General features: G+C 32.5%; 1 protein-coding gene across 2 annotated transcripts; it reads left to right on the forward strand.

Moving 5' to 3' along the window:
• The first annotated feature begins 368 nt into the window (after positions 1-368).
• On the forward strand, positions 369-13,031 carry LOC126745758 (aquaporin-like). Of its 2 annotated transcripts, none has more exons than XM_050453744.1 (6): positions 369-514; positions 2,490-2,656; positions 5,611-5,754; positions 11,396-11,608; positions 11,664-11,744; positions 12,673-13,031. In XM_050453744.1, the coding sequence occupies exons 2-6, from the start codon at positions 2,522-2,524 to the stop codon at positions 12,799-12,801; spliced, it is 702 nt and encodes a 233-aa protein (XP_050309701.1). In that variant the 5' UTR covers positions 369-514; positions 2,490-2,521; the 3' UTR covers positions 12,802-13,031. The 2 variants fall into 2 exon arrangements, with proteins under 2 accessions (XP_050309701.1, XP_050309700.1); XM_050453743.1 differs by lacking the exon at positions 369-514 and adding an exon at positions 577-743.
• Positions 13,032-20,852: the final 7,821 nt, after the last annotated feature.

Consider the following 20,852-nt stretch of genomic DNA (forward strand, 5'->3'; position numbering starts at 1 on the left):
TACACCGCATTGACACATTGTAGTAAGAAAATATAATTATTAAGTATAAAAATAACTTAAAAATCGAGTCCTTTTTTATGATATTTAGTATAATATTGAATTTTAGTTTAAAATAACCTTATGTCTAGAAATTAAGATTCCTCTATTGAATTGAGTTCCTGGCAATGTAAAAATTTTTGTCCGAATTCCTTTCACACAAAATTCTTTTGTCTATTAAACCTAATTTGCATCTACTCTAATTTTTAAATATATATTATGTCAACTAGAATTCACATACTTTTAGATAAACTGATTATAGATAATATACATGGTGCATGATAGAATATTTAATAAGTATATGTATTAAACTTGCCTCGTAAAGTGATCCTTTTATCAGCACCTTTCGATTGTGTATAATTAACGCTTTAGATTAACCTACTACACGGCAATACCTTAGAAATATTGTAAATCTGAAAAAAAGCAGAATATTATTTTTGGTTTACCCTATTAAAATACTTAATAATCGCAGATTCATGTAAGTGGTGAACTTATAGATAAAAATGTTTAAAGAGTACTTGGCAATTATAACTGATATTAATTTATCGAAATATTATATTATTTCTTCGCTATCTTGACGGAGCAAAGATAGCAATATTGTTTTAAAATATTATTATTATTTTCTCTGATATAATTTGAGTGTTAATTTAGGTTCGATCTAGAGTAGTGTAAAAGTTCATTTATAAGAATAATGGGATTCGGAAAAGGTGAGCAAAGGATACAAACCGAAGTAAATAAATATTAAAAATCTAAGCATATAGGAACCTATTTTTCTAATTTTATTATAGTTATTTGGTATTTCAATTGTATTCAACTGTATTTTATCGTGTTACTATCTTTTATTTACTAAAGCTATAGTTTTATAACATAATATATAAAGAGTCATCCTAATTTTTTAGAAACTATTATATAGGTATCTCCACTACATAACGGATAGCGCAGCATGTAATAGGCTCTAATTTTTTTTTAGCTTTTGAATTATTTTTATTGAAAATGTGAATATGTAAACTTCTGATTTAACTGGAATTTATTTACAACTATTTAAATCTGCGGAAAATATTCCGAACCTTAATGAACAGACTTCAGCTTACTCAACACAAAGCTGTTCCGGATGATTACCGCTTAAGCTTTGAGATGTCGTGCAATGTAGTTTTTGAAATTCCGGAGCGACGAAGAATTAGCTGGTTTGTCGGTATTTACAATATAGTTACACTACCCCCTCCCTAAGCTAATTTTGTCCCAATATGATTTCAAAGATGTTGTATGTTGATATCGGCAAAAGGTTTCCCTTCTTACAACTGGACTTCTTATAGAAATAAAGTAAAGGACGGTATGGGGGAGTATAACTGCACACCAGAACTTGCACTTCAGATCTACACACCTACATATATGTAAGATGATTTTGTGGAGAAAACAATTTTTTTCTGAATCAATCTTCCTCATTAACTCCTATTTATTTATATAATTTATATACACAAATATTAAAAAGATACTATGATATTATCACCGGCTAATCACTTTTATATTGATCTAAAATATTTTTACTTTATTTCTATATTAAATAAATTAAATAAAGCGATAAAAAAGTAACACTTTTTTAAGTTGCTTACCAGATTTTATTACAGCCTATTTAATTTAGGAACCTTGACATTTATAATCAACTGTCAAATTATTAGACCTATTCAGAAGAATTAAACTAATAACTACAGCCAGATTGTAAATGTGTTTTCTTATGTTTCATTCCTTAGATATTACTTATAGCACCTAAAAGTTTTAGGTCAGAGAGTTTATTTTCTTTAAAGTTAAACTTGAAATTATGTCATAACAGTTGTTTACATTTCCTATGGCTCATGCAGCAGCGTAGGGTAGAGTGAATGTAGTAGGGGCTAGGTTGGGTTAAATACATAGCAACCTTAAATTTTACATATCAAATCAGGAATATGTCAATTTTTAATAAAAATTAATAACAGTTAGTACGTGTTGAAATAGTTTAATTATTTCAATATTTTTTTTAATTGTATTACAAACATTGAACAATAGGAAATTTTTTTGAAGACTTTGTTAATAAGTACCGATTCTATCCTAAATGTTAGACTTTTGTCAAGTTTGGCAATACTGCCGAATATCCTTGTTTAAAATTGACATATTGGAGAGTTTTTGCATAGCAATATTTTGAAAATGATGTAAAAAGTTTTTATTTTATTTTTTAATACAATTATTATTCATCCTATTTTTGTATTTATTTTAAAGTATTCTATAGATCATCTCTTTCAACTAAACAAAAAAAATTCCGGAAAATCGTTAGGTCTTAAATTGCTCAAGCACTTAAATCTGAAATAAATATTTCAATTAATTTATCAATAAGAATATTTTGTACTTTTCAAAATTCATGTTTTTAATATTTTTGCAAAATTAATATAAGAGACCTATTAAAATGTAATACATGATTTCAGGAAATACTAAAAAACAATATTTTACCAACTTTATGTCTGAGCTAATTGGCACGGCCCTGCTCATGTTCCTAGGATGTATGGGATGTGCCCCACAGGCAGATGACCCCCCTGCTGTGCATCACATGTCATCCCTATCTTTTGGTTTAGTTGTTTTACTTATAATACAGGTATGATCAATTGAAAGTAATATTTTTACGAATTCATTCCATTAGGTTCGCTTCAAAGATAAAATTTATTGACGTGATCGTACTTGAATTGAAATAGATATTACAGACATTTATACAAGTATTTATTTTACATAATACATAATATTTCTAGCACTTTAACTGCCAGTCCCAATTAGAAAAAAAAATTACCGGGTCCTACGGGCCACGTAACTTTTTTATTAAAAACAGTGTCTGTGTGCATCAAAACGAACGCATGTGTAAAAATGTATGTAATTTTTGCTGTTTTTAGTTTAAAAAAGCTGTGTCCAAATATGGTACACATGGCACCTGATTGTACAGGTTTTATTTTTTGATGTCGTGTGCCATGTGTACCTTATCTGGACACGTACAAGGTCAATGTTGATTTGCCTGGAGAGATGGCAGCAGTTGTTCGGCTTTCACTAGAAGCGCAAATACCACGTGCATTTTATGTTTGTTGCCTGCTTCAGTCATTCTTTCTATAAAAGAGGAGCAATGGCGGTAAAGAAAAGAATAATTTCTGATACTGAGATGCAACAAGCAGTGGAGGCTGCAGCAGAAGAAATAGAGATTTATAGAGACCTCGACATGAGTGACCAGTTTTCAAATATATCAGATTCTGATTTGGATCCGATATATTTGGCCGGCGAGATATCTTCAAGCAGTTCTGAAGAAGACCGCCCTAAAAAGAAAAAGATGAAGTATGTACGTCAGTTAGGTACGTAGGAGGTTTGGCAATTTCATTTTTTATACATAGTTTATTTTCTAAAATGTTATTAGAAAAAAACAGTGTGGTAAAAATTTTCAATATACTAACTCGCATACGAAACTAAGTGGAATACTTATGTATATCAAATTTAACGTCTAAAATTCATATTTTCTCTTCCTAGTAATGATTATCTTCTGATATATTACCCTCCAGTTTTTTAGATGCTTCCGAGCCTTCAACATCTGCTCAGTTAGATATAGATATAGATTCTTCAAGAGTGGTCTATAGAGTGGAGACCAGCTTCACGAAATTTTTCGACATTCACTCTACCAATGAATATTGGAATTTCACTAGCCTTGCAGACCCAAATGCGCGGTAAGGATGAACTTCATTTTTTTCAATTACTTGTATCCGACGATGTTATTAATAAGATCGTTGTCGAAACAAATAGATACGCGGAACAGCAAATTATTCTTGCCATAACGAATGAAAATATTGGCTAATATTCTCGCCTAAATGCATAGGCGGATACTAATTATAATGAAATACGAACATTTATTGCTATTTTAATTTGGATGGGATTGGATTAAAAACCATCACTAAAAGATTATTGGCGCAAACATCCATTATATAAAAACAAAATATCAAAATATTTGCCGCGGAATAGATTTGAGCTGCTTTTACGCATGTTTCATTTGGCAAACAATGAAGATTGTCCTCCCAATGACCGGCTTCATAAAATTCAATGCCTCGTTGATATGCTGAACAAGAATGCTTCTTTCTGCATTATTCCAGAAGAGTCTCTTTCTATCGATAAAACCATGATACCTTTCCGAGGTAAATTATCCTTTCGACAGCATATAAAAGGAAAACGACATAAGTTCGGCATTCAATTTTATAAAGTATGTCTAGATGAAGGAATTACTTACAGCCTGAAAGTATAGTGTGGTAAAGAGAAAATAAATGGACAATCGGTAGCGGAATCTATTGTTATGGAAATGTTGCAACCATTGCTTGATAGTGGCCGGACCCTTTTTGGAGACAATTGGTACACCTCTATTCCTCTTGCGGAAAAGTTGCAAAATAGATCAACTCATCTAATTGCAACGATTCGTAAAAATAGAAGAAACCTACCAGAGTCTGTAGTTAATGCAAAATTTAAAAAATGGGAAATTGTTGCAAAACAAAATAAAAATAAAGTTGTTGTTATGAAGTGGCATGACAAGAGGGACGTGCTCTTCTTATCCACAAAACATACAGATGAACTAAAGGAAGTACACCATAGAAAGGGTCCTAGGCTCAAACCTTCTGCAATAATCGACTATAATAAGGCCAAATCATTTGTTGTTATGTCAGACCAAATGTCAGCTTATTCAAATTCTCTTAAAATGTCAATTAAATGGTACAGAAAATTGTCCTTTGAATTTATCACAGGTACCTCAGTCGTAAATGCCTTAAATCTGTACAATGAAATTAACGAAAAAAAAATTTCAATAACGACTTTCAAAGAAAATCTTGCCATGCAACTTTTGGAAACTGCAGTACCGCCAATCCCAATGAATCCCTCAAAAGAGCACAAAGTTTCCGAAAAGACAGATAACGAGAAAAAGCTAAAAAGAGGCAGGTGCAGATATTGCTACGAAAAAAACTCACAAGAACAGGGGCGTAATTATGCTGTAAAAAATACCAAAAGAGTTTCCTACGTATGTCTAGGTTGTGACGAAAATATTTTTATTTGTATGGACTGTTTTTTTCAAAAACATGTTTTTAAAAATATAAAATAATCATTTCATTTTGAAGTATTTTGTTTTTAAAATTAGTTTGTTTATTTTATAATCATAAATAACAATTTTATATGTTAAATTACTGCCCATTGAAAAAATAAAAAAAATCATTTAAAAACGTCAATATTTTGTGTTATATTATTTCGAAAAACAAAAATATTCCTGAGCCATTCTCAAACAATTTATTTCCTACGCCAGACCAATCCATACATACATTTCAATCAATGCTTAATGTGGCCGCCGCATGTACACATGGCTTGGAAGGTAAGAAGTTCTGTGTCCACTGGTGGTACACAGGGCGCTGAATAAAAATTGACTGTGTCCATATATGGTACACATGGCAGTTAACGTGCTAGAAAATATAATTCCAAATGAATTAATCTGATACTATGATTATAAATGCAGCTATTAAAATTCTGGCAACCTTTTCTGTAAAATTTTAGGCGTTCGGTCACATTTCGGGTGCTCACTTAAATCCAGCTGTGACAATCGCCACTGTGATATTTAAAATGCTGTCCCCAGCTATGGGAGTCATATACGTCGCTGGACAGTTTCTTGGTGCTACCTTCGGGTTTGCCCTTCTTAAAGTGAGTATTTATTGTAAGTTGTTTTATTAAGTAATTCTAAAGAGCAGAATTATTTATTTTATTTTAAAAGTTAATATAGGTGGCAAAATTAGAAGGTATAGTAGTAATAACTAAATCTTCCAACTTGCAATGCCTATCTACCATGGGGTATAAAATCGGCTAAATAACATGTCCATATTATGGGAAATAGAAATCTCACATTTGAGGATTAATTCATGAGATTTTTCAAGTGTTAAATTTGCATCCAGTCACCACTCTCGTCGTATATAAATGCCTTCAGGCCTTGATCCCTTTCCAATTTCTAATTAACAAAGTCCTTATCTCCATTTTGCAGCAAAATATCGACAATAAATCCATTGAGCCAGTACCATCTTCTACAACAGATATTAAATGGCATGTGAAAACGTTGGAGTTCAGAGTAGTCAATCACAATGCAACAAAAAAAGTGTCATCAATCCTCCCTGATCTTAAAAGTAGCAATAGTCGGCCTAAAGGCTAATACTTTGAAAACTGGCCGTTTCGTTGCAATACACCACCACACGACGACATTTTCGAAAACTATGTGTGCTTCCTACCAAGTACGAATTCGAAGATGAGATGCTTACAGTCACATAATTGGGTTTTGGGTTGAATTGAACACTGTACTGTTTCGATCACAATTTGTACTGGGCTATTTGTACGGCTTATATAGTAAATGTAACAATATTGTATATTAATGATAAGTAAATCAAAATTTTAATATTGATACAGTATAGTTGCAGCCTTGTTTTTTGTTATTAGTGATATATAAGGCTTTTTAAAATGAGGTCACTAAGATTAAACTTCTTTAAAAAGAAAATGTTTGTTAACCAAATTTACATGGTAATATTTAAGTTTACCACCGATAATATTTTCTAAAGTCGACTAAAGTATTTAGCGGGTACATTCACAGCCATCGGTTATATTTCGTTTGCAAATGTAAACAATTTTAATGCTGCTCTAAATTTGGTCTTTTTTTCTTTAACGACCGTCGTCCATAGGTTCCACTAGATAAAAACTTACTAGTTTTTTAGTAGTTTTTACTGTTTTTATCTCAAAAACAATAAGAGAAAATACCGAGTTTGCAAAAGCCACCCTCTCCATAATTATTATTGCCGAATATGCCGGGTGGCGATAATAGCTATAAAGAAAATTTTGTTATTATACATTTTGTGCCACAAGAATTCTGTTCATCCAGCAACAATTCTATAATATCTGAATAAACTATTCATAAGAAAGCAATGTTACAAGTCAATTTTCTTAAATTGACTTGAAGCCAAAATAATGTTTAACAAGCAGTTCTTGAGGACCCTGACACATCAACTAGGCAATTTGAAAGACATGTGAAGTAACCAACTCAAAAGTTCAATGTTTCAAGTTCAGTAATATATCTTTATATTGCATAAAGAAAGATATAATATAAATCCCTATAAATTTTATATTTGCCCAGGATATAAATGAAGAGATTTCGAACATTGTGCATGGTTAGGACACACAGGCGTGTAAAGATTTTATTTTCCGTTTCAAAACAATATGGTCCAATGGAAGTGTGGCCACTAGTAATGATGTATTTAATCACCGAAATACTTTATTACTTAAATTACAGGTTTTAGGAAAACACGGAAGTTAAAAAAATTCCCGGACATCAATTATGTTTTAGATTCAATGTGTGCCGTGGAGTTGAAAGTAAAATATTAGGTCCATTTATTAAAGACTGTTTATATGATTAACCTCTGGCACAAGCCACAACTATCAGAAATCAATTCTATCAGAAACTAACAGCTATGATTCTAAGGATAAGATGGGGTCATGCATACAATTCTGTTCGGGAGTATCCTCTGCAACGAAAAGCGGATTAGAACCTCAAGTGAAGTGTCATTGCAAGCGCCATCCCTTGATTTAACTCTAGACTTTTTGTTAACGCCAAGTATACCAACAATCTTTTAAATCTAAAACTGCCTGTTGTACTGGATGAACTTGAAAGGGCCTGACCCTTTCAAGTTAAATGCATTACAGATGGAGGTTACTTCATCTAAGATGCCATTGGCTTCTAGTCATTGGCAAGTCTGCACAACCACCACTGACTCGATCAATTACCGAGGCTAGTAATGTTGTGTTGCAAGAAATTATAAAGAGGCAAAAACATAACTGCCAATTTAATGATTTTAATTATACTGATGAACCATCGTGATGTCGGATTCCTATTGAAGAACAGGATTATGTTCTCAGGAAGAAAGATATACATTGAGTCTGACCTTACCCCAGCTCAGTTGGAACACCTTAATAAATTCAAGGAAGAACTAAGGCTGCGCAGGGACCGTGGTGATAATAACCTCTTCATCACATATAGCAATGGTATTCCCTTAAAAGCGACAAAAAACCAAGGGCAACCACTCCCCCTCTCCTCCCTATCCATAAAAATATAGTTACTTTCTATTACCAGAACAGTCGCGGCCTGCGCTCCAAGACCAATGCCTTCTCTAGTGCTGCATCGACTTCTGGCTACGATATTATCTCCATCACAGAAACTTGTCTCCAAAATGATATACTTAATGGTAAAATCCTTCCCAAATCATACGTAATGTACCGTTCTGACAGAACAACTGACCTTGTTGCTTCGTCAAGGGGTGGTGGTGTTCTACTGGGGATTTTGAACTACCTCTCCTCGGAAGCCCTCGACCTTTCCGCGATCAGCTAAGAAATACCGGAAATTGACTTGGTAGGATGAAAAGTCAAATTTAATAATTTTTTACTGTACATTCCTCCTTCCATCGACTTCGTGCAATCAGAATGCTTTCTCGAAGCCTTTTTTATGGTTAATGCAATCTATTCTGAACATGTGATTACCCTGGGAGATTTTAATGTCCCCACTTATATTGAACATTCGGTATCTTTCAATAGTAAACATCAACTTCTAAGAATTTGTTTTTTCCTGAACTATAAGCAATTCAATAACGTGGTAAATAACAATCTTCGCTGCTTGGATTTAATCTTTAATTTTAATCTTAACAGCGGTGCATCTCTTGTTCCAAAGGACACATACCATCCTTCTCTGTCATTTGAATTCCATGCAGGCCTTATCTCTCTCAATAACCTACCCTTTATTAAAGCTGAAAAAAAAGAATTTAATTTTAGAAAGGCTAACTTTCCACTTTTGTACTAGCTGCTGCTAGATACTGATTGGTCGCCTGTCACGGTGCAGCAGGACGTCAACTCTGCATATGATGTTTTTTATGAAACACTGAACAGCACTTTCGCTACAGCTGTACCCTTCAAGGTAAAACATAAAAGACGTTTCCCTCCCTAGTTTTCGGGGGACATAATTCGTAATATATATAAAAAGGAAACAGCATTTCGTGATTTTAAGATTGAACCTTTTGGAAATAAAGCATACTATTATTATTATTATTTATATTATTATTATTATTATTATTATAGATTTTTGCCTTGCGGCAATCACACTCCCGTTTTACGGGGAACATTCACTTATCCCAGATATCTAAGATATCAAAAGGATTAAGCTCTGAGGGGACCCTTTCCAGGTTGTCGGGCCCTGGATGGTGTTCGGTCTTTTGTACCCATGAAGTTTCTGACGACCCGTGCTGTCCCCAGTAGCACCGCTTTTTGCATGTTTTTGTAGTGGTGCTCACTTAGTCCCAGTTGTTTGAGGTTCTCTACAAGGGTTTTTGATATAAGTCCAGTTGACGAGATTATTATCGGAATTGTTTGAACATGCTCCATCTCCCATTGCCGTCTGATTCGCCCTTCAAGATCTCGATATTTGATGATCTTTTCGTTGTATTTTCCTTGGAGGTTATTGTTATTAGGTATAGCAACGTCAATCAGCGTGGTTCTCCTTAATCGCTTATCCACCAGGATAAGATCTGGTCTATTGTTGACAGTTCTTTGGTCGGAGAGAACAGTTTGGTCCCAGTACAATGTATACTCGCCCTTTTTAAGAACTGGTTCTGGAGTATAACTGTAATATGGAACTTTGTCGGTCCTCAAGAGGTTCAGTTTAACTGCAAGTTCTTGGTGCAGTATTTTTCCCACGCAGTCATGACGTGCCTTATACTCAGTTTGGACAAACGTTTGACATCCTCCCGTTATGTGTTGGATGGATTCTGTCACTTGGCATCCGACCATTTGTCACTCTGTACTGAAGGATCCGAAATAATGCACTTCAGGTAGTTTCTAGTTGGAATAACTTGGTCTTGTATACCTAAGAGGAAACCTTCCGTTTCGGGAAACAGTTGTCCTGAAGTTAACCAGTAGTTTGACGCGTTTGTGTCGACATGTCCCTGGCTAACCTCGTTGACGTGTCTCCCGTGCAGTGGTTTTAGTGCCCATGATCGATGTTTTTCTTCATCAGTGACGTGGTGACTTTCGATTTCGCGATTCTTCAGTTTCAGAGGTGTAGAGTCATCGACCTCGCATATAAAACGGTGCAGAGCGGACGATCTAGCCTTTTCATTAAAGAAATTTCTCAGAACTGAAATTTGTTGGTCTAACTGTTTGCCAATGTCTGCCAATCCTCTACCTCCCTGATGTCTTGGTAGCGTAGTTCTTTCTGTGGTACTTCGAGGGTTCTTCCTCGCTCTTAAGTTGTAGAGGAGTGGAATCGTCTATTTGATTTATTGCGCGATGCAGCGTGGAATTTTCTCCTTGTCTGTAAAAATAGGATCTTAAGTTAGTGATTTGTTTTTTAAGTTGTTTACCCAGATCTATTAATCCTCTTCCTCCAAGGTGGCGGGGAAGCATTGTTCTTTCAGTGGCACTTCGAGGGTGGTGGTTGTGCGTTTTAGTAAGTAGGGTCCTCACTTTTCTTTGTAGCCTTTCTATGTCTGTCCTACTCCAATTAATTACCCCAAAAGAATAACTAAGAGCTGAATATGCGTAGGAGTTAAGTGCCTTAAACATATTTTTGCTGTTGAGATTGGTTCTCAAAACTTGTCTTACCCTTTTCACAAACTCGTTAGTCAGTTCTTATTATTATTATTATTATTATTATTATTATTATTATTATTATTATTAAATCTCAGCATCAGTTACGAGAATGTGTAACGGTCACAGTCAGCAGTATTACACCAGAGATGTTACGTGATGTTTTAAGTTCTACCGTTATAAAATTATACATAAGGTTATGAAAATAACGGAAGCCTGCTTGAAAACTTATCAAAAGTTAAAAGAAGAAGATTAGAAGTTAAGAATACAAAGTTGCCAATCCTGAAAATCGATTCTGAGTTGAACAAGAATGATGATATTTTTTTTATTCTTATTAAAATGTTGCTTTTTCAGCGCTGGCAAATCATACTGGGAAAGTGCAGAATATTAACAGAGTATCAAACACTGTAACTCTGTAAACTCCGAGCCTGGGGAAAAAAGATCCAATCTCCTCTCCCTCTCGTCGAATCTGTGTACATATGTGAAGGGCCTAAATAGTTTCCAAAATAAGGGACACTAGGGACACTCCAAATAGAGACACTAATAATTTGCGTCTTAAAAAATCTAACGTACCTTTTCAACAGATACCAAAATGTTAAATATACATAAATATATATAATATTTTTAAGACCTTTAAACAAACGGTAGAATTTAATAAACATTTTCTATTGCTTTTTAGATATTAATGCCCCGAGCATGGTTGGTCGATGGCTTCTGTGCCACAAAGCCTCACGAAAAATCAACTCCAATGCAAGCTTTAGCAATAGAAACAATTATTACTTGTGTTCTTATTTTGGTATGCTGTGGTGTATGGGATAAGAGAAATGAACAGAAACAAGACTCTACTCCTGCTAGATTTGGGTTCATTGTAGCTGCCATATCAATGGTTGCTGTAAGTATTAAGATATTAATGGAATAAATAGGAATTAAAAATTAATGTATTTCAGGGGCCAATTACTGGTGCTAGTATGAACACAGCGAGGTCATTTGCTCCAGCTGTTTTGGCCAGTGATTATCAAGACCAATGGGTAAGAACTGAATAAGACAGAAATTTAAGAACTATTAAAAGAGAACTAAACTATATTTAACGAATATAAAATATATTTAACAAATATAAAAGTTATATAACTTTTTTACATTGTTCCTTCAAGTATCTAATATTTGCAGATTCTTATTAAATCTTGTTTGGTATATTCAATGTATTGATTTTATTATAAATCTTTCCAAATACTCTAACTTGATCTTCTCTAAACGAAATAATGAAGAATTTTTTTCATATAATATTGATGATATATTTCGGTATCCTGTTCGATTTACACTGTGTAAATGTAATTTGTATAAATGCATTTAAATAATTAGTGAAATTTAATAAGCGAAACAGCTTCTTCCTTCCTTGCAACTTCTCTTTTCTTGAAAAGCTTTGGTATTTTACTTATATTCGCCATTGGAGTATTATTTTATAATGCGGTCTCCTAAATATGCAATATACTTAAAATCTATTGTAAGGATTCATGAAAAGTTTTTAGACACCTTCAACTATTTTAATATTTCATATCTAACCTACGATGAGATGTATTTTCTTGATTGCTTTTCTTTATGTCATGCAAGAAGCCAGCAAGGCTTATTTCTTTTATATAAATTCATTAATTACTTACTTGGTTGATATACACTCAAATCTTAGTTATTACCAGTTCAGCTATTTTATAGAATAGACTATGTGATTTTGTCACTCTCATATCCAGAATGCAAATGCATCTTATCATTTGGTATAACTTATAATCTAATAAAAGTAACGTATCTGATTTGTATGTACCTTTTACCACTTCTGGAAATAATTGCAAGTATCTTTAACCCTTTTTGGATTTTTTATGATATAATTGTATTTTGTCTTGAAACATACATATATATTTTTTTGTTAAACAATAATATTTAAAGCATATATTTACGTTATCTTAGATTTACTGGATTGGACCTAATCTCGGAGCAATACTTGGCTGTGGATTATACTCATTCTTATTTGCCTATGAAGAAGAAAATCCGGAAGCCGAACAAACCGAATTAGAAGAGATTAATCAGAAATCATAAATATTGAATTTTATGAGAGATCAAATAGAGGCATTGTCGCCATAAAGTTGCAGCCTACGGTAGCTTTTTGCATGTATTTATTGATAAAAAAGAAAATAATGTAAATTATTGTTATTTTTAAAATTATTTATTATTGAAGTTGTTTGTGGCTTGCTATAAAAAGAAAAAAACTCTATTTTTATAGTGACTTTTTGATTATTACCAATTTAAATATATTTTAAAGCCTTTTATACCCATTGTTTGATTTCTAATCACTTATAAGGCAACGGTAGTACTTAACGAAAATAGCCCGTGTCTGCTTAGCGCTTAAGTGCGGTATTATTTGCTGTGTGACTGCACTACTAACTTAAAACTTAAATCGTTATTTTATTTGAATTGTTGTTTGACTTCTACGTCACTTTTTACCCAGCTAACACATGGTTGTTTTTACACCTCTAATCCCACTACATAAAGAGGAGTGAGTGTAAAAGATTCAAATAGAATCGTTCGCTCAGTATACATATACTAAAGACGAGGATGCAAGAGGTGATGTGAATAGCCATAGCAGCTTAGATAATACACATCTCTTGAGAGAACTCAGCTGACACGAAAAAATGAAGTATAAACAGCCATTTGGCCATAGCTATTTATACACCTCTGGAAAAATCTAATACCAATGAAATTTTTTTTAAGAAATATTTTTTTAGAGATTAATCCTCTTTTCCAATTTATGGCAAACATAATCCTTTCATTGTTCGTTATTGTTCGAGCTTTCAATATTATATTCACTATCCTCAAAAACTAAATGTTTGGGCAGGTATTGTAGTAGACCGTGTTATAGGACCATTTTTTATTGATAGTTTTGTTCTGTGACGTTTCATGTTGTTGTTGAAACATCGCAGCTATGTAGTGTTAAAGTTTGATCATGATAAGTGAACTCATAGAAATGCGTAACTCTTGACAAAAGATTGGTATTTTCATTTGTGGAGAAAAGTCTTCCCGTCCTTCCCAACCCGCTCCACTTGAAGAATCGACTTACAAAAAAAAATATTTAAATAAAAAATTACTTTAAACTCTCTCAAATAATAAACATAAATTAATAAAAACATATACAAAATATATTAACTGGCTGAACTTAGCCACCTTCTTTAACTACACAGTATGTTGTGCTATAGTAAATAGTATAGGCTGACATACTATTTAGCTATAATAAAAAGTGTTTTATAGTGCCAAAAGAATTTCTAGGTTAATGGATCTGATACACTCAATATTTTTTTAACCCTAATTTCTCTAAATTGGGTGGTCTACTAACGCGGTAGATAATGAATCTCCACATCCTAATATATAGTTAAAGTTATATAAAATTAAGCATAAAGAAATATGTATACTCATTTACAGAGAAATAATGCAACCAAGAAAAGTTATAAGTAACATTTTATATATACATTCTAATTATATATTTTAATCAGAATATTATAGAGAAAAAATACTCTTATACTCTATTAAACGAGTGCCCATATGAAAGTATAAATTTGATTCATCATATCAACCTTTAAGGTATTAGCAAAAATCTTAAACTTTTAGGAAAATAATAGGCAAGAAATGAAGATAAGACTGAAAAAAGAAATAACATAGGGTGTTGGGATTCTGACAAAAGGCCCGCCAAACTTCTCCAGTGCTATTCAACATAGAGTTTACTTAAACGATGTAAGTTTTAAGTAAGCCAGGTTGCGTAACCCTACTAGGAGCGATAAGGGAACCTCGTTCGTTGGCCTTATGAAGAACGCTCCCGAAAGAGGTCGGCACATGCAGATGGCTAAACAGGTAAAGAGAAATAGAAAAAGAAAGTACTTTGGGTTACCCTAGAGATCCATTAAACAAAAGGAAGTAGATTTAATCACCCACCAGACCAAATAGTTATAGCACTATTTATATTCTTTTTGAAAATCAATCAGCAAGTAGTTCCACTAAAAAAATCATGAATGTCGTGAGGATGGCGAACCATGTCCCACTAGCAGACCGTCAATCTCCTATGCTCACCCTCTCGATTTCCAGATCACATGTCTTATAACGGTGAATATTCAAGGTTCTGTCTATTTGCTGACACCCAATCCAACACAGCCTGTAGCACTGCAAAATGGACTGCTATTTAAGCGGACTCCGAAATATAAACAGTTGCAATTGGAAATAAGAAAATTACTGAAGAAAGATTTGAATTGGCTTAGTCATAAAAGAAAAAAACCTGAAACCTGACAATTACCAAAAAAACAGCTACCAAAAAATGACCCATAAGAAAGGCGTAGAGAGTTTACACTGAACGGAAATAAAATACCATTATTTTAATATTTTTTTTTATATATTTTTATCAGTTTATCTCAGGGAATTAAGTCACTTAGGTCTTATCAGCTTGTAGGTTCAAGCCCTATTATAGTTATTAAAAATTTAAAAAAAAACTCTTTCAAAAGGAAAGTTAAAGACAAATAAAATTAAAGGGAATTACAAACCAAAACCATAAATATCTTTAGCCCAAAACCTTGTTACCCATTGTTAGATAACCATTTTCTTGTTCATGTTAACAAGCTTCCAGCTAAAGTGTCCAACATTCTAAATGTTTTTTTTCACAGAACACCCGGTAAAATAAGATAAATAAAAATGTTGTCAAATTGAGTCAAGGGTTAAGAGGTAATTAAAAAATTTAACTTTGGAAAGAAAGATTTTGGAGAAATATAGGGGAAAGATACATAATTCAATCCAAAGTTTCAAATATTTACAGATCAAGCCCTTACTATAAAGGAGATAAGACAAGAAGTCAGATATTTACATCAAAGGTAATAATATTATTAATAGGATAATTCACTTAATAAGATAAGATATATGTACTATAAATACATATTAATATAGGTATAGTCTAGCTAGATCAAGATAATATAGCTCACTTTATATGAAACATAAGCTAGGATAATATAACATATTATAATCTTATACACACTGTAGAATACAATAATAAAAGATAAGATAATGGTGCCAAACGATACTCTTAAAAGATAACTCTATGGATTAAAAAACTGAACCTATGTATCTAGAGATACGGCAACTAATCACATCATTATCCGAGTCATATAACTCAGACCCATAGTAAGGTTTAAGGTCTAGCTCATAAGTGTTATTAGACTTGACATTCCGTACTACACATAAAATATATTTTCTGCTAACTTTGCTATAAATTGGCTTGCTGCATCAGAGAGAACCATGTTCTTTCTCCATACTTGTTTACCATCCTGATACACCTTTTCATGCCGCCTGAGATTACATGTTTTGCAATTTCTCTTATAAGCTCTCTTATCTGAATAATTATCTCTCTTATAATCATTCAGTCTTTGCTGCACAGATTTATAGAGATTACAGCAGAATTTAAAGTAGTTTGAATTTGAGGTACAAATTGATCCCATGCCTTATGAGAATCTTTAATATAAGAGCGAATAGCTATACTTATATTTCTATTGACGCGCTCTACTGGATTTAAATTTGGATGACATCTACAATTATATCAGACCTTCGGTATCTTAAAATCATCAATCATTTTATTTAAAATGTCACTCCTATGCGCTGATGCGTTATCTAACATTAAAACTCTGGGAACTCCATATGGAAAAAACACATTGCCAGTCAGAAACGTAATGATTGCTGAAGTTGTAGCCTGTCGTAAAAGCTTCATTATAGTCACCTTAGAAAAAATATCTACAGCTACAACTCAAAAAGTGTTTCCCTTTACACTACGCGGAAAAGGACCCGTATAATCTACAGCAATCATTTCAAACGGGAAATAAGCCTTCTTTTCAGTACTCATAAATCTAAAACGAGAAAATTTAGGTACTTTTTGTTTATGATAAATTGACATTGACGGACATAGCTCAGAACTATACTTCTTATTTTTGGCCAATAGTAGTCGGAAGATTTATGAAAAGTTTTATAAAAGCCCAAATTAGCAGAAGTTGGTAAATCATGACAATTTTTAAGAACTCTCAGCCTTTCAGCTTTAGAAATAATTAATTTCCATTCTGCAATGTTAGTTTTAAGAGATAGTTTATTACTTAAATCTTAGTAAATTTTACTATCTTTAACTATGAACTTTTCAAATGAAAAGTTTTCTGGGGTTTCTAAAATTTTCAATACCAATTATCAAGATTATCAAGACATACATTTAATAAACTTAACGTAGGAACTGATCTGCTTAGCATTATTATATAAATAATAATAATAGATGAATCATTTTTTTGTAAATAACAAAACATAGTAATCTTAACAATGGTTACATTATAATATAGAAAGTGAAGACTCTAAACACTATGCATAGATGAATGCCTAAAACCATTATCAAATAGCCAGTAGCCAATGCCATCCATGCACACTCTGAGCAAGGGAATGATACTATCGATTTTAAGGTTTATTAGTTTTTACAAATTAAAAATTAAATAAAAAATTTAATTACAATTTTACTAGTTAGGTCCATAATTCTAATTCTAAACTGGTGATACATTCTTTTATATATCAACACGTCAAATAAATATACAGAGGGACATTTAATTATACATTTACTGAAGATCTGTCAATCACCTCCTCACCTCCAGCTAACCTCACTTTAATATGTCAAATGGGAAGCCCCATCGTGTGATACATCATAGTAAGGAGCGTAAAATTCTCTATTCAACGGTACCAAAAAAAATAAAATCGGTAAATGTGTAAGCAAATAGTTAGCGAAAATGTCTAGAAATAATGAATATTTTATTTACGCCAAACTTCGGTATGTTAAATGGCTACCCCATGGTGTGAAACATTATTTTAAAGGGCATTCATTATGCTATCAATGGTTGTAAGAAAAAATAAAATTGATTGACCAAGAAGCAATTAAAGTGTAAATCGGTAGGGTGGAAAACAAATTTAATTAGTTTAACAAATTTATTTTATTAAATGTTCAAAATGCGCGCCGTTATTAGTAAGATAATAAAAAAGCCTATTTTCAAACTCCTTACGAACATTGGCAAGGGTCTGCCCGCTAATTTCTCTGCATTCTTGAAATATTCTATTTTTTAAATTCTCAATGCTCTCAGGTGGAGATTTTTAAACTTTGCTTTTTAAGTAGCCCCAAAGAAAAAAGTCTAGTGGGGTTAGGTCCGGAGACCGCGCAGGCTATTCGATTGCACCACGTCTGCCAATCCACTTTTCTCGAAAATTTTCGTCAAGCCACTCTCGAACTACCAAAGTGTAGTGCGCGGGAGCTCCATCCTGCTGAAAATGTATATTATTTTCATTCAATAATAAAGCACCATGTTGATCTACTTGATTTTTTATAGATTGGATGATGGAAGGGTATATTGCATTTTCTAAAAGGTTTAAATAAATTTCGCCAGTCAAATGTTCTTCCAAAAAAAATAGTCCGATTATTTCATTCCCATAAATTCCTGCCCAAACATTAATTTTTTGGGGAGTTATTGGGTATGGCCTTCCCGAAAAACATGCGGATTTTCATTATCCCAGTATCTACAGTTATGTCTGTTCACCAGGCCATTTAAAAAAAAGGTCGATTCGTCACTGAAGCAAATGTTCCTTAATAAATGGAGATCGTTGTCAATTCGCTGGCACATCACTTCACAAAATTGAATTCTTCTATCAAAATCATGTTCTCCGAGTTCATGAAGAATATGAATTTTATAAGGAAAGAACTTATTTTTTTTTTAACTTTATATACGGAACCAGTGGAAATATTTGTTAGTATTGCGGCCTTTGGTATAGACAAAGTTGGATCCATAGCAAATTGTCCTAGTACTTCAACTTGGCATGCTTCATCGACAACTCTATTTTCATAGTTTTTCTTATTGCAAATCGATCCCGTCTCTTCGAATATTCGTATCAATTCTAATACGTATTTATGGCTCACGTTTTTATCTTGATACCTTTCATTAAATGCTCACGCGGTTCTGCGAGCACACCGATCTTGAGCTCCATAAAGGAAAATTATTTCTATTCTTTCGGCTAGCGTATAAACCATTTTATTAAACTCACTGTTTTAACTAAAATTGAAAAATTGCACGCGTCAAACTGACAGTTTTAACAATAATAAATCGCCTGCTTTTTAAACGCCTTAAAAATGTAAGGTATAGCAGTGTTTTTTTGTACCTATTAGGTAGATTTCGCAAAAAATATAAGTGAAATAAATACACATACAAAGTTATAAGACTGCAAAGATTTTTGCAAAAAATTTGAAGACACTCTTTTTTCTCGAAAATAACGGTACACATTCTTTACTTAAAAAAATAAATAATTTGCTTGAACTAAATGTACTGTTTGTTACCACACATTTTAACTTCTAAATTGCTTGTTTTTTTTTTTTTGATGATTTATTATAAAAAATGTAAGAATTTTATAATGATGTAGGCACCACACTAAAAGTATTCATTTAAAATACCAAGGTTTGGCGTAAATAAAATATTCATTATTGCTAGACATTTTCGCTAACTATTTGCTTACACATTTACCAATTTCATTTTTTTTGGTACCGTTGAATAGAGAATTTTACGCTGCTTACTATGATGTATCACACGATAAGGGTTCCCATTTAACATATTAAAGTGAGGTTAGCTGGAGGTGAGGAGGTAAATGACAGAACTTCAGTAAATGCATAATTAAACGTCCCCCTGTATATCTAATTTGACGTGTTTTTTTTTTTTAAGAAAGTTATTAAGGGTGGATCGTTTTGAAATGAAAGCACTGTATATTCTAACTTCTATTTTCTTATTTTCTAAAAGTAATTATACGATTTTGTTTAAACTTAGGTACTACATACTTTATTCCAACATTGTAAATGTGGGTATCACACCCTTCATATTGTCAAACCACGATTTTTGAGACTCGCAAAAAATTTTTCGGGGCGTGACAAAATTGCAATCCAAGTTGTCAAATCTACGCCTTACACCAGCATTTATTTGTCTTTTAAATATATTTTTTTCCTGTTTATTTCCTAATTTGATTTTCTTTTTCGATCTGAATAGTATGACAAATAGTGAAATTATATATGTGACAATTAAGGTTTACACCATCATCACGCCGTGCGTGGGGGCGATTCACAACAATTAGACAACAACAGCTGTATTACTGATTGCGAGACTTACATTTCCATTTTCGATTTTATTGATCCTTCTTGTTTTATTGTTTTTGTTGTTTGTAACAAAGTGATAACATTAGTAACAGGCAAATACTCTACATCTGAAAATGGCATGAAAGTTTTAACACGAAAAACAGGTAAATTATAAGCATGTTCTACGCTAATACTCTTAAGGCACAATTAAATAATTGTTTATTCCGCTATATGCAGAAGAAGCAGCCGTTTATCCCCGGATAGTTGATCCTTCGAACTGAATATATTTTTTTGTTTCAACTTGTAGTGAAAGTATTCAAAAATCACCTTACTTAACGATTACTGTAATTTGGAGCAGAAAAATTAGTTTTGAAGAACATACCTGGGTGATTACTTAGTAAAATGACGTTTTACAATAAAAAAGAAGTTATTTACATTTTCAACTTATTAAGTATTATCTAATATTTCTCTCTACTTTTTATTGTCTATGTTATCACTTAATATAAATTTAAATAAGTTTTTACTCTCTAGATACTTTTAATACTCATTATTGCCTAATGTAATTCAGTTCTACGCTATGATATCTTTAATACGACAGATGTTATTTAAATTAACATATTTTTTACTTGGCTAATTTTAGAATCAATACCATTTACTGAGTAAGATTTGAATTAATTATCCTTTTTGTATATGATTGAAGATCCTAATATTTGTTTATTTCTTCACCTGGTACTCGCTGTACTTTTTACAAATTTTTCTATGCTCAAAAAACCTATAGCTATCCAGAAAAACCAAATAACGACACGAATAACTCAGAATGATAAATAAGCCATATTTTAGCGAATAAGCGGTTTTAAGCGGCTTTAAGCTGTTAAGACATCTCACCTAAGACATGTCACCCTAAGGTTCAAAAGTACGTCTACATTAGCCACCAATGCAT

The sequence above is a fragment of the Anthonomus grandis genome, chromosome 16, assembly GCF_022605725.1.
Source record: "Anthonomus grandis grandis chromosome 16, icAntGran1.3, whole genome shotgun sequence".
NCBI lineage: Eukaryota > Metazoa > Arthropoda > Insecta > Coleoptera > Curculionidae > Anthonomus > Anthonomus grandis.

What these genes read in the sequence shown, in the direction of transcription:
- LOC126745758 (XM_050453743.1), top strand. An exon ending in TCGGGTTTGCCCTTCTTAAA is followed by an intron (nt 5,755 to 11,395) that starts GTGAGTATTTAT and finishes ATTGCTTTTTAG; the next exon opens with ATATTAATGCCCCGAGCATG. An exon ending in GTGATTATCAAGACCAATGG is followed by an intron (nt 11,745 to 12,672) that starts GTAAGAACTGAA and finishes ACGTTATCTTAG; the next exon opens with ATTTACTGGATTGGACCTAA.